The sequence below is a fragment of the Sturnira hondurensis genome, unplaced genomic scaffold (assembly GCF_014824575.4).
Source record: "Sturnira hondurensis isolate 20B ecotype Veracruz unplaced genomic scaffold, ASM1482457v3 Scaffold0018728, whole genome shotgun sequence".
Lineage (NCBI taxonomy): Eukaryota > Metazoa > Chordata > Mammalia > Chiroptera > Phyllostomidae > Sturnira > Sturnira hondurensis.
This window is the reverse complement of record NW_028091359.1, coordinates 910,172-924,169: the sequence shown is the minus strand read 5'-3', so window position 1 is coordinate 924,169 and position 13,998 is coordinate 910,172. Positions and strand designations below refer to the sequence as shown.

Below are 13,998 nucleotides of genomic sequence, written 5' to 3'. Positions count from 1 at the left end.
CACCCCTTTTCTTTCTTTGAAGGAGCTCAGAGGTGGCCAAGCATTGTTTTAGGAGCAATTCATTATTACTTTTTTCCACTGGCTCGCTGGCCTCTGACATGAAGCAACACTCTGTACCCTGAAGACTTGTATTTTGATGTCAAGAGGGAAACTTAACCCAAGTCGTGAGTCTAGGGGGAGACCCTTCAAAGGTACAGTTTGCAGTTTGACAAAATATTCAGGGACTGAAAATAGCTCTCTCCACCCATTCTCCTTCCTCATATAGCCTAGGTATCTACATTATTACGCTATGCTCTTAGAAAAACCCCAAACCCAAAGCTTTGACCACAACTTTGAAATAAATCCACCTGGAGCTTTGCATTGGAAAGAAGTTCTTTAAATATCAGACAATTTCAAAGGCAATGGTGTGTGTGAGTCCAGGGGTCCTTTTATGAGGAAAAGGTCTTACACCTATGCATTTGAAAGATGGCAAATGCAGAAGACAGCCAACACGGGGCTCTTCTAGGAATGACATATAATGAGTTGGAGAAAGAAAAAATCAATGCAGATGAAAGGTGCTCCCTGCCTGGCCAATCCCCAGGATCCAAGCATATCATGATTCTCAACACACTGTGGTTGAATCTCTCCCTGTGGTGATGCCCTAGCCTGTGAGGTCTGAGTGAATTACTTATGGAAGACGAGAGCCCTGTTGTTTTCCTCCTTCCGTCATGACACAGGGTTCATTGGGAAGATTGGTTCCATTGTACAGACAAATAAGGACAGAGGCCAAACACCCTGCTCAGCAAGGGCACGGGGCAGATTCATTCCCTAACTCCTGTTCTGGATCTTGATGCTTTTCTGTCTTGATTCCTGAGGTCACTCCAACAGGTCTCAGAAACACCTGGATCCAAATCTTCAAGGTTCAAAGTCAGGCCACTACTTCATTCTTGAATCCCCTCAACCACACCCTACCACATAGTCCTCCATTCTATATGCCTCCAGCAATGGGAAATTAATTCCTTACTGCCAGTCTAGGAATTAATTTCCATTTCCATCACAAGGAGCAGTGGGCTCCGAATGCTCCTGGACGTAGGACCCCAGCTGCGGGTGATCTTGGGCTCTGTTTAACCAGCTGCTGACTGGCCAAGTCAATACACGGTCTACCTGGTTGATGAGCTGAACGTGTCACAGGGGCCTTTTATTTGGGTCCCACCCACTTTGGATGATTCTCAGGCCACGTAGGGCTCTGTTTTCACTGGTTCCCAACAATTCTTTTAGACACCTTAGGGGATTTCTGCCAAATTTACTGGTAGGAGGGATGCTGACTCAATGGGATAATGTAGAGCCCCAGCCAAGCAAAACCCCTGGTCTCTCAGCTTCCCCATTTGTGCCATGGGTTGGGTGGAATCCTTAAGGGGCCCTAAATATCTTTAGAACTTCTACCTCCAGTCAGGATGATACTGATGACTCAGATTCCTGTGGGAGTTATACTTTCCAAAGGGCTCTCATACCTCCTGTATCATTTGGTCTTCACAGCAGCAATCTCTAAGTGCAGCTACTTTAGGGACACTCAGTGAGAGGGGCAGAGAGGTGTTCCCTGCTCAGCGGCGGTCTGTCTCAGTGTCTCCCTGTGGCCCTCTGGAGTCACCGTGAGTGATAGCCAAAGCCAGTATGTGTAAGTCCAAGGACCCAGGATCCCCCTGGGGTTTCTTCGCTTGATGTGAACGGATATAATAAAAGTTTTAACATTTATCGAACCCTTTCTATGGTGAGATATAAGCAAAGTTGTTTAAACGTGTCTCTTCATCTAATTCTCACAACCTCTCCACTCAACAAGTATTGCTGTCTTCATTTTCCAGATGAAGAAATTGAGGTGCAGGCTGGTCAAGGGACCTGCTCCAAGTCCCATGGACGTGGGGCAGGAAGCCAGGATGCGAACGCAGCCTGTGGCCCCTAAGGCTCCTACCCAGCGGCCTTTCTTTAGCCACTTCCGGCTACAAAACCAGTCACAAACGATACACCTGCAACACCTTCGAATGTGACTTGTGCGAAGGTAACAAAGCCACCCACTGTGTGCAGGCTGCCCATCTGTCCGCTTCCCTTGAGGCCCCAGCAGCCCGTGTGGTGAACCCAGAGCATGCCGGGATCAGCCAGGATGACTTGCCTATAGGTGCTCAGAGGCATCTAAGCTCTGTCCACCTCAGGACCTTGGCCTTAGCCTCTCTCAGTCTTTTAAGAACTAGATTCCCCCATATCCTCTAGCCACCACCAACTCTCTTTCACTAATGTCTAGATTAATTGGGCAGCAGAGGCAGGTGGGTAAGAAGAGAAAGAAAATGTTGAACTTGGAGAAATTGAGTTCAGTAGCAGCCTCTTTATAAGCTCAGAAGCTGGTTTGGATGAGGAGATTCTACGTGTATAGAAGGGCTTGTGAATATTGCTTCAAGAAAATTTGTTATCAAGTAACACCTTTTAAAAATTCTTCCCCCTCTTTCTCCCTCCTCCTGCCCCATTCACTGTTTCCCTCTTTTATTTACCCCACTTCCTAATTTTTATCCCATGATTGTGTGTTATATTCATCTATCAGACGTTGGTTCAAATGTCACCTCCTCCAGGAAGCCCTCCATGATGTCTCCAAGCAGTTTAGCAATTCCTCTGCTGTCCCTCGTACATACCTTTGTAATGGCCTTTAGAAAGCAGCTGTCATTATTTACTCAAACATTTCATCCCTTCCTTAGGTTGTGAGTCTCTGGAGAAAAGAACCCGTGTATCCCACAGCCAGCACAGCACAGCGCTTGGCACCTAACGGGAGCCCATATATTTACAAAATGAACAAATGTTTCTTAAGCTTTATGTCTCATTTGACTTAGAACAATAACAATAATCTTTTAAATCCCTTGCAGAGGTTATCATAAATTTCTGTCATACATCCCCTTTCTCAAGTATCTTGAGAAATTTTCTGGGATGACTTGTCTTTTTAGAAGCGTCCAAGCTGGCCTTTCCTGCTTCGCTCTCCTTTCTGAGGGAAACTCCCACCGAACACAGAGAGGTAGCTGGAACTAAAGATGACACCTGGGGCTTGCATCCTGATAACGGCCTTTTCAGGAATTACAGAGTGTTGCTTCGGGTCAGAGACCCAAATTCCTACGGACCTACTCACCACAGATGGATCCACCCACAACCCCTTCCCGGACCCAGCGAAGAGCTCTCGCTCACTTTGCTGCTACTAATCTACCCATTTAATGCTTCTAACAAAAGAGCACATGACCACGATAGGAGATGAATGCCTCAAAAGCCCTTCCTTTCACCTTGAAAGCCTTTCCAGTCCCCACACTGAGACAATAACTACTGAAGTAAGCACATTGGGCCAGGGTATGACAGAAAATAAGGCTGGTTTTAAAAACTGGCTATCTAGCGACAGGGGGGAAAACCCAACCCAGAAGGTGGTGGGGTGACTATTATCTTGACAAAGACAGAGAAACCCACAATATTTCCCTAGGAAAAGGGTGGGATCAAAATAATTCAAGTATAATGTGAAAAGCATACTTTCCTAAAATAAAAAAAAAGTATGTCATTCATAGTCTGTTCAGTCAAATGAAGTTCAAACTTCCCTAGACTTCAAAACAAAAATGTCTCAGTATTCTGAGTGAAAGAAATCTTTGGACAGAAAGGAAGTTCGGAGATGAAAATGAGAATGGCCAGAATGGACTGGTCCGAGTTCCGAAGGCAGACACTTTTACTGTGTCCTGCCTTGGCCAAAAGCAAGTCCTTCTTAGAAACAAACGGTCACCAGCTGAGGTTCCCAAACTCTACCAATTTTGGTAAATGTGTGTAAATACCTTAAATTGTTTTAGAACTCAGTCATCACAACCCTTCTCCCTCCCCACCCCGCCCCCACACACAAATAACAGGGTCAGCTTGTGAATATATGTATATATACAAATATTTTCTATTTTTTAAAATATTTTTTCCCGGGGGGTGGGAAATAACAGTAATAGTGATCAATATTATTGATCTGTTATGCAATGTCTTCTTTGGGAGCTCTTAACGTGTCAAGGGGAGCTGCTTCGCTTACTTTGAGAATGATATTCCCGTTACCTGCCTGGTTTCAAAGAGAAAGAGGTGAAAAGCAGGAACCCAAAAATTCAAGGTAAATTACACATACTAAAGGACTTGTCAAAACACCTGGCTGGGTAGGAAAGGACCATGGAAAAAGAAAATGATATAAGCTAATCCATCATATGCCAACTAAAAGACCAAATCCACCTGCCAGCTTCCTTATATTTACCAAGTGCTATGAAGGCTTTCTTGACGAAGGGAAAAACTGAGGTATCTCACAGGGGTCAGAGTCAGGGCAAAGGTCACCCCAGGTTGAGGCAGAGGCGGGATTAAAACACTTACGTCGGAGGATCTCCCGTTGCTTTCGGACGTACCAGGTGTACAGGGCAGCACGCTTCTGGGTCTTCATGGGAGTGCCCTTGTTGAGATGCTGTGAGAGGTGTGACTGGTTCAGACCCGTGACGTCGACCACCTCCCTCTGGGGGATGTTGTGTTGCTGCATGTAGCTCTTGATCATTTTGGCAGCCCTCCAAGGGTCCTCGCTAGACAGACAAACAGGTGGTTTAGTCAGGGCGCTGGTGGAGGATGTCTGGGGAGGAGTATTCATTCTCTTGTCTACGGGTCTCACCTCAACTCTGTGCAAATCTCTGATCTTCACCTATTTTTCCACCTATCTAAACTGAATCCTTGGGGGAGATGTGAGGCTGAAATAGAACCTAGACAGCACTGTATGAAAGCTTCTGTATACTACATGCCATCCCTTTCTCCTGAGATTAGAAGGAGGAAGATGAAGATGACTTCCTGTCTTAGGACTGGGAAAGCACTAACAGCCCTACCTCTTGTTAAGCAGAAAGAAAAGATTCTATTTTAGTTTGCTTTCCTAAAATGTGAGAGACTTAAAAGGCAGGAGTCCCCTTGGGAAGTGGAGACACTGCTGGCTTGGGGCCGCGCTGGCCGATCCTACACAGATGGGGGTAGCATCAGTCTCTAAATTTACGCTGACCTCACCTACATCATTTTCCTTCTGAATGGTGTCTCAGTTTCTTATTAAACAGCAGTAAAACAAGTATGTCCACCTCCTGAGATGCAAGGAGGATTCTCAGCCAAATGTTAAATGGTTTTCAGAATTTTAGAAAAGTTTTAAGAAGTACAGTAACTTTCTTCCCTGTCACTGAAAAATCATTCCGTTGAGGCCAGCAGGTAAAGTTAAAAAAAAAAAAATTTCACCACAGCCACGCCTCCAAAATAAAACCTAAAGGGGACAAATACTTTCAATTTTGAAATGGATATTAATGGTCCCCAATGCCTTGTTTTCCTGTTACATTTCTGCCTTGGTAAGAGTACCTGGAAGGCCAGTTTTCTCCTAAATTTTAAGTTTGAGAACTTGCTGAGAATGAGAATTTTTCGTTTCTCATAAACACAGGTGTGAAAAACTCCTTTAGAACAATGTGTTGATGCCTTTGAATTTTATTTATTTAAAATGTTTTCTAATTTGTTGATATCTTTCCTTGCTTGTTGAATAGGTGACTTGAAACTGAGGGGTATCATTTAAGATAAAAATTAAATAATGTACAGTATAGAAAAAAGTGATTAAGAAGTAATACATCCACATATACTATTTGTTTAATGCAGCTACATACTTAACTTAAAAAAAAGAACTCAGCGTCTCTTTACTGTACATCGATATGTATAATAGCCCAAGAGAACATGAAAGAAATGAAGGAAAAGATTAGTTCCAGATAAAACAATAAAAAATGATAGAAAGCAGAGGTCAAAACAAATATAGTGTTGCCGATTAAATAACCAATTTATTTCTAAATGGTGCCTATAATATGTCAAATAAATTTCTGCTTAACGAATGAAAACCCTGTAATTAATTAATATCTGTAATGAAACAGGTACATTGTAAGCCCTTGAATAGCTGATAATTTTGGCCGTTCTTTGATATTAAATTTGTGAGAACAGAGATTTTTTCAGAAATACAAGCTCTTAAGATTAATTAATTATAAGTTAACGAACTTCTCAAGAGTTTAAAAAGGCATTGCCAAGTAAGAAAAGAAAATGAAGTAACAAGACCAACAAAAAAAGGGAGAGAGAGAATACGGTACTTTCAAACATGGAGAAGTCACCTCTAGTAAGAGAAAAATAATGTAACATTTTGGACCTACACATGTAAACATCAGACATCATTTACAAACTTATTTCTGACGAGTATTTCCACAGATATTTTTAGGGGAGAAAAACACTTTCAACAGACAGGAACGTCTGAAGTTAGGAAAAGTATTTGCGTTTTAAAAGTTAACACTGCTTTAACAGAATCTTTGGCTATTTTTGTTTCGCTTAATTTTATTTTAACCTGTGTTCTAAGAAAACTAGCGAAATAGTGTAATGTTCTAAGAGCTAAGGGTTCTGTGCAAAGAGTCAATTAGCTTAACAACTGGGAAGATTTAAAGGTGGGGGGGGCAGGAAAAGCTCATTAACTACAAGCAAAACTTGAAGTCCGCATTCAAGGACCGGAGTTGGGGATAAGATGGCGCAGTCACACCTTCACAGCTCTCTGACCCCAGAAGTTACATGTGTTCGCCAGGAAGGGCCCGGAGCACTGGCTACTTTTTAAAATTTGAAAATCCACCTCGTGTTTGGTCTTCCCGACCCCGCTGAGCACACCGACCCGGAGCGGCGCGCACGGCCATTGTGCCCCAGCACAGGTGTCCAAGGCCCGGCCGGGGCGCGGCAGGCCCGTCGGCCCAGCGCTCTCCTTTCAAACGGCGCCCGGCGGAGCATGGCACGGACGAGACTCCGGCTTCTTAGCCCGGAGCCGACTCTCTAAACGCCGCGGGCGCGCCAGCCCGGAGGCTGGTTAGAGAGGCCGGCTGGACCTAGAGCCCGGGATCCGCAGCGCGCCGCCCTCTACCTTCCTTTATCTCCCAGAAGGTGTGTTCGAACGCTCCCAAAAAGTGACTTTTCCTGTTCTTTTCTTTCTGCCTTAGGGGAACCGAGTGGGCAAAACTGGAGCGCTTGTGTCTGGCGCTCGGGAGCCGACTGCGCGGCGACCTGGGAACCGTTAGCGATTTCTTGAAAAATTACTTTCATAAAGTCCAATCGCTCCCGAGGGTGGGGGAGGGCAGGCAGCACCAGTTTGGGAAGGGGAGAAAAACCTAGGGCCTGTCCTGTGTCTCCACCCCGGCGAGGGTCTTGGGCCCCCTGTCCTTTCTCTCTGCCCAGCCGGAGCTGGGGCTTCGTGGAGGGCGGAAGGCTGAGCTCTGGGATCTGGGCCGGGTCGTCCACCCGCCGGGCCCACGAGTGTCAGCCGCCCCGGCGCTGAGCTGGGGGGCTANGAACCGTTAGCGATTTCTTGAAAAATTACTTTCATAAAGTCCAATCGCTCCCGAGGGTGGGGGAGGGCAGGCAGCACCAGTTTGGGAAGGGGAGAAAAACCTAGGGCCTGTCCTGTGTCTCCACCCTGGCGAGGGTCTTGGGCCCCCTGTCCTTTCTCTCTGCCCAGCCGGAGCTGGGGCTTCGCGGAGGGCGGAAGGCTGAGCTCTGGGATCTGGGCCGGGTCGTCCACCCGCCGGGCCCGCGAGTGTCAGCCGCCCCGGCGCTGAGCTGGGGGGCTAGGCCCTAGCGCCCCGAAGCACCTGCGTGTGCGCTGGAAGCGGCGTCCGACTCCGCGTCTGCATTTTGATTTCCTTTCCCCTCTAAGCCGCGTTTACAACTTCACCAATGAATAACCCGCCTCTCTTTTCAACCTAATCATGACTCTTTGTGTATCTTTCTGTTGATGATTTATAGGAATAAATTAATAACACGCTAACTCCACGTGCTGCAGTCGGTGTTACATCGGTGCTGCGTCCGGCCGGGCGCGGGGCTGGGTGTGGAGGGCGGTCGCCCGGCAGGTTTCCCAGATCTTCCAAGAGCCGGACTACGAAGGGGGCTCCTGGGGCGGGTGGATCGGCCTAGGCCCCGGGGGCCCGGGTTGCAAGTGGCGGGAGCTCAGGGAGTCCACCAGGCCCTGTTCAACCCGCGGGCCACCCCGGAGCCCCAGCAGCTCCTTCTGCTCCTTCCGACCCTCTCACCTTCCTGCACCCGAGCCCCGGCGCGGCAAAGACGGCCACGATGCTGGGGAACAGGAGGGGAGAACCTCAAACCCCCGAATTGTAGAGAAGTACTTTGGGGAGAAAACTTTAGAAGTCCCCCCGGATTGTCTTTGCTACGGAGCAAGCCGCCGGGTCCCCAGAGAGCAAATTCAAAGGCAAGGTCATACACCACTCCAAATCGCCGCTGCGAGCTTGCAGCGGAGGCTGCCCGAGTTAGGGACGCGACTTTGGTCGCGTCCCTGCCTTGAAGCCGCGGCTCTAAAGTATCCGAGGCCACGAGAGGGGCTCGGTCCTAAAGCAAAGCGGTCGGAGTGACGAGCAGTCTAAGGGAACCTTCGGCTTCTTTAATAATTAGTAACCAGCTGTCAAAGCCCTAAGCCAGTCTACTAGGCCCGGCAAACGATCCTGAACCGGCAGCTAGACCGCCGGCCGCCGGCCCGAATTCCCCGGGCGCGCCGGGGTGTCAGCGGCGAAATCCAGAAACGCCCTCCTTTCCCAGGTTGCGACCAGATAGATCGCTGCGAACTGGGGTTTGAGCCGCATTTGCCCCTTGGCTTGCTCAGAGATGTGGTTTCTTTTGCCCCTTGCGGGTCCACTTTGGCCCTACAACCAGCAAACATTTTCCTTTGCAAATCTAAACCGGTTTGGGAGACTCCGGATTAACTCTGGGGCACTCGCTGCAGACGCGAGTGCCCACCTGAGAACTCGCGCCCCGATCCCGGCCCAGGTGCCCCGTGTCCCTCTGCAAAGCACCCCAGCACGGCCCGCCGTAGGGCCGCCCGCGTTTTCCGGGACGGGAGAAATGCCTGGCCTGGGACTTGGGCGACGCGAGCAGCAGAAAACCCTCCGCTGTTTCACTGCACCCACTCGCAACTGCAGCCGCGTGGGCAAACCTCCAAGCAGAGAGCTCCACAGATCGGGCTCTTCCAGGCCGAGCTCTAGCTCGCCGGGAGGGCTCCTGGGGCCCCGAACACTGCCCTGGGTGGGGGGTGATGAGGCCTCAGGGCTCCAGGCCGTCCAAGTGAGGGGTTGAGGGGGGTCCAGGTGCTGGGAAAAGAAGGGGGGCGCCCCCCGGGGGAACGTCTATGGTGGGAAACAGGCACGGCGAGAGGGGTCGGGCGCAGGGTCGCTCGGGCACGAGGCCCGGGGCTCTAGGGGTCGGGCGCATGCTCCCCATCTCGGTCGGCACCTACCTGAGCATCCGATCCACCTCCGCCCGCTGCTCCATCGCCTCCTCGGTGTTGAGCGCTTGCAGCTCCTTGAGGATGGGAGGCGTGTCATAGTCGTCCCCGTCTTCCGAGCCCTCGTCCCCGGACAGGCGGCCCTTGGCGTGGCCGTTCGTCAGAGTATGGAAGACCGGCTTGGTGTCGGGTTCGGCCCCGCTCCCGGGGGACAGGGGCAGCGTCTCCAGCTTCACCCCGAAACTCGGGGATGGCAGCAACTCTTCCAAGGCCTGGAGCAGCACCTCCTTGGTGACTCCGGAGCTCAGCAGGGCGCTCAGAAGTTCTTGCTGGAGCGACGTGAGCTTGGACACCATTTTCCAAGGACAGAGAAAGAGGAGGGTGTGTGGGTGCGAGAGAAGAGGGTGGTGGGGAGTTTCGCAAGCGGACCCCAAGTCCAGGAAGCCCCCCACCCTCCAGACACCTGTTACACTCTGGGGTCCCGGAGTCTCCTCGGAGAAGTCAGAAAACTTCTAACTGGCCATGATCGCCACCATTAGGCCATATAAGATATGCAAATCAGCAGGGAGGGTCTGGCTTTCGGCAAAATGCAAATGATCGTGGGGAGGGGGGAAAATCGAGAGAGGGAGAGTTTGAGGGACAGAGGTGGCGAGCCAGGGACCCGGGCCAGAGCGGGGCTTGCCAGGGACCATTGTACTCACGCCAGGGGCTGAAGGCCTTCTTGTACTGCTTCTGTTTATCACCCAAACTTTAGGTGACCTTTGGACTTACTAAGCAAGTGGCGTACAGCCTACTGTGGAAGCCCCGGGGCTTTTCCACGGGCCGCAGGTCCGGCTCTGGTCCGGAGAGAAGACAAAACGGCGCTTCGGGGTTTAGGTGAGAGCTGCAGGTGAGGGGTGTTCTCGGAACACGGCAATGGAGCAGTGGGAGAGAGCAGGGGCCCTGCGAGGCGGTTTCCCGACCGACGCGGATGGTGGGCCCGGGGAGCCAGGCCTGCGGGGTGCCGACCGCTTGGGGAGGGCGCCGAAATCTGGCGGAAGGGCGGGTGTTAGGCGGGGCGAGTGCGGGCTGCAGAGACCCCGGTTACTTCCACTTGGGCCGTTGCCACTCTGCAGACCCCCAGGCCCTGCCAGCCGGCTCTGGCGGTTTGGATTTGCAGAAATGTCGCGTCCGAGCGAAGGCGCTTGAGGAGGAGGCGCAGGCTGATTTATGGCCGGGGGAGTGAGCAGCCAAAACTGAGCTCCGCCGGCACCTGGGCAGCGAGCCGAGCCGAGCCAAGCCGCGGGGTACCGGGACTCCCGGGCGTGCTCTCCAGTTTAAACCGGGAATATTCAAGCGCCTCCACTTTCCCGGCAAAACTGCGGTTTCGGGGCCTCCTTTCCAGCAGTGAGGGCGAGGCTTGGCCTGCGTGCACCTGGAGGAACAGTTGCAGCCGCGTGCCCCGCCCTGACCCACTGACTTTTGGTTTATTCGCAGCCCCGGGACACAAGCGGTTCCCGGAGCCTGAGCCCGCAGTCGGCAGGCGCGAGGTCCGGGCGGCAGCGGCGGGAGAAGGCATCCACGGAGCCGCGGAGGGAAAGAAGGGCTTTTCCACCCCGGCGTGGGCCAGGAAGGGGGCTGGGAACCTCTCGGCGTTATTGGAGCTTCACCTGCGTCTCCCCGAGGCGTGGAGGGTGCAGGAAGGAGGCCCAAGGGCACCTCATCCGGACCTGCAAAAGAAAGAGGGAAACGGGCCTTTTTTTTTTTTTTCAGAATCCACGGGTCACAACGCCATAGCTCCTGCGGCCCAGGACACCCCTTTCCCCTCTGTAAGCCTCAGTTTCCCCTGTAAAATATTGAGACCTATAGTGCAGGAGGGAGGGCGATTGTATGCATTGAATGAGACCATCTGTGAAACCCTTTCGTTTAATAACGCCATTCACTCTTTGCAGTCTGGGGTGGGGGGGTAGGAAGCCAATTAATTCCCAGTGGTACGATCTAACTCCTCTGGAGGTTTGGGATTCTCAACATCAGGCAGATCCAGCCCTGGGGTTGGAGGGACTGGGAGAGTAGGGACAAAAATTTGGAAATCGCGGGGAATGTGCAAAGGTGCTTCTACGCAAATTCTCCTACCTTCCCCACCCTTCACAGATAAGTGGGAGGAAATTGGGGGTAGTTTCGGGAAGAGAGGAGGAGGGAGGATCAACAGCTCTCAATCTGCCTGATTCAGAGTCAAATCTAGGTGTGGTCCTCCTGGTGTGTCTGATCCAAGTCAGGTGCTAAGGAGGGAGGCTGCTTCTCAGTCCAGATGGGCCACAGGTGCTAGGAGCCAAAAGGGAGGAGGGTGGCTGTGTGCATGGAACCCTGGCGGAGGTCTGCCCTGTCTCCGTCTCTGCCTGAGAAAAGGGTCACAAGTTCGTGGCAGTGAGGTTCCTTCCTTTCGCCTTATTGTCTTCTAGTTTGTTGTGACACGTGGCAGGTCCTTGCCCCTCACCATTCAGCCCACTGGGAGAACGCTCTCTGCCTTCCCAGCTCCCCTCACCCAGGAAAATGAAGTGTTGAGAGTCAATGTCCCGGAGAGCAATCTCTTTTTCTCTGTCTCTCACTTGCTATCATGACAGCAGCAGTCAAGTGTAATGAAGATCAGTTTCTGTGTTTAGCTGGGAAAACCCATTAAAAAGCCACTTCCTTTTTGAACAACAGAGCTTTGATTGTAGTTCCAACTGCCGTGTGCCCCGTCTGACTCTCAAGCTTCCTCCTCTCAAAATTCAGGTGGCGGCTTAACCCGCTTCCCCGCTATCCCCAGCAAATGATGTGAACATACAGGAAGTTTAACAAAGTTTCGGGAAGCTTCCTATGAATGTCCAGGTAGTCTTGCAGGTGATCCGTTTATATCCAGCAGCTTCCTGTAACCCCCTGCCCGGATCCACCTTGTCTCTACCACCCAGTGCAATGCGAGTGCTCACCAGGTAACTGCAACTATAGATCTGGGAACAGACCAATACCTGCACCTTTGTATGGAAATTTAAAGAGAAAGGAGTATGCACCCCAGCAGACAGTGCTTCAGGGTGTGAGTCAAAAAGGCTAACTAGATGAATTAACTCATAAAGTAACTTTATGGTTTAACTTACCTCAAACAGAGGAGACGAGAGTACAGTGAAAATACTCTCTGTTTATGGTTCATAGAAGATAAGGTGGCGATGGATTCACACAGCAGCCCTATTTTAAAGGTGGGAACATAAAACATTTTAAGGGGTGACCTGGAGCAAGGGAATAGAAAGGCTGAGATTGGGGCTCAGGATCGTTGAACGGAGCTTTAGGATGAGAGAGATCTCCAGCTTTTACTGCTTTGGGGGGATGGGAGGTGGAAAGCGGGGAGCCCCTGAAGGTTCATGCAGAGAAGAGAGGGCAGATGTGGAATCAAACAGACCTCAGTTTGGGCCTCAGATCTGCCTAACCTGCTCTGGCAAAGCGGGCATTGTACATGGTCCTTCTCACCCTGTTTCCTCATGTGAGAAATGGTAACACTCATCTGTGTTTCTGTGAAGGTTAAGTGAGTTGGTAACTGCAGGTTCCTGGAGTGTGACAGGCTCGCAGCTTTGGAAAGAAGACACACTTTGTGAAAACACGAGGAAGTGAGGCAGCTGGTAGATTCGGGCTCTTCAAGTCCCAACTTTTTTTTTTTTAAGAGTCACTGAATTTAAAGAGGCCATATGAGTTTCTTCTACTCAAACAATGAACCCACAGTTCAAATCCCAAGATTTTTTTAATGGGAGAGGCAACCCCTGGTATGAGATAAGTTAAGAGCAGCTGGCTGATCACTCCATGAAGGCTGTCCAAGCACCGCCTTGGGATTTCCACAGACTGGAAAACGTGGTTCCCGGAGAATCTCCTCTCTCGTAAGTTTGCAGGATAACTGATATTCTTTTTTTGCTCTCGTGCCCACAGTCTTTCTCCTACTTTCCGTGGTGACCCTGCTTTGCTTACAGCAGAGAGAGCCTGGTCACCTCCACCCACGGCTGCTTCGGGCACCGAGACTTTCTCTTTGATTCCAGACAGGCTCTAGAAGACCTCAAAATGAAACCATCTCTAGAGTTAAACGCAGATGCTGCCCTATCCTGGCCTGAAGGAGATTGGGGGCCTTATTGTTAGAGAGCAGCGTCAGCCTGCAGAACGTTCTAGACGATAGCATTAGTAGCCTAAAGCTGTAGCTCTAGATATAACATATTCGCATTTGGGGGCATGACTCTCCACCCTCCCAAAGGTTTCTGTGAGCACTTCCTCTGGGTCCTCATTTGAAAAATGGCCAGTTCTGGATGACTATTTAAGTTCCCTAGCTTTTCTTTTTCTTTAAAAGTTATCCTTTAAAAAAAAGTGATCCTTTTATTTTTTTAAATTATAATTGGCACACATCCTATTAGTTTCAGGTATACACCCCAGTGATTAGACATGATAAGACTTACTAAGTGATCACCTTCATAAATTTCACTTCCCTGACTTTTCTATGGCTCAAAATTTCTCAATGGTCCTAAATTGCCAGCATGTGCATTTCCAGGCCTTAGGGCCAATGGTCCAAGAAGCTCAGGCTAGCCCTCTGGGTAGCTCTGCACATGGGACTTTTCACATAAAAATAACACACCACAGACAGTAAGCTCCACGAGAGTGGGAACCACTTCATATCTTCCTCAGCAATGCCTGGAAAG

At 50.3% G+C, this 13,998-nt stretch overlaps 1 protein-coding gene across 4 annotated transcripts in view; it reads right to left on the bottom strand.

Annotated features, from left to right (window-relative positions):
- The window catches only part of HNF1B (HNF1 homeobox B), a 53,735-nt gene extending 44,051 nt beyond the window's left edge, over window positions 1-9,684 (bottom strand). For all 4 annotated transcript variants that reach the window (XM_037070112.1, XM_037070113.1, XM_037070114.1 and 1 more), the window contains exons 1-2: window positions 9,329-9,684; window positions 4,381-4,580 (exon numbers count right to left, since the gene is read on the bottom strand). In XM_037070112.1, coding sequence (XP_036926007.1) covers window positions 4,381-4,580; window positions 9,329-9,672 — 544 coding nt within the window. In that variant the 5' untranslated portion in view covers window positions 9,673-9,684. The remainder of the gene's footprint in view (window positions 1-4,380; window positions 4,581-9,328) is intronic.
- Window positions 9,685-13,998: the final 4,314 nt, after the last annotated feature.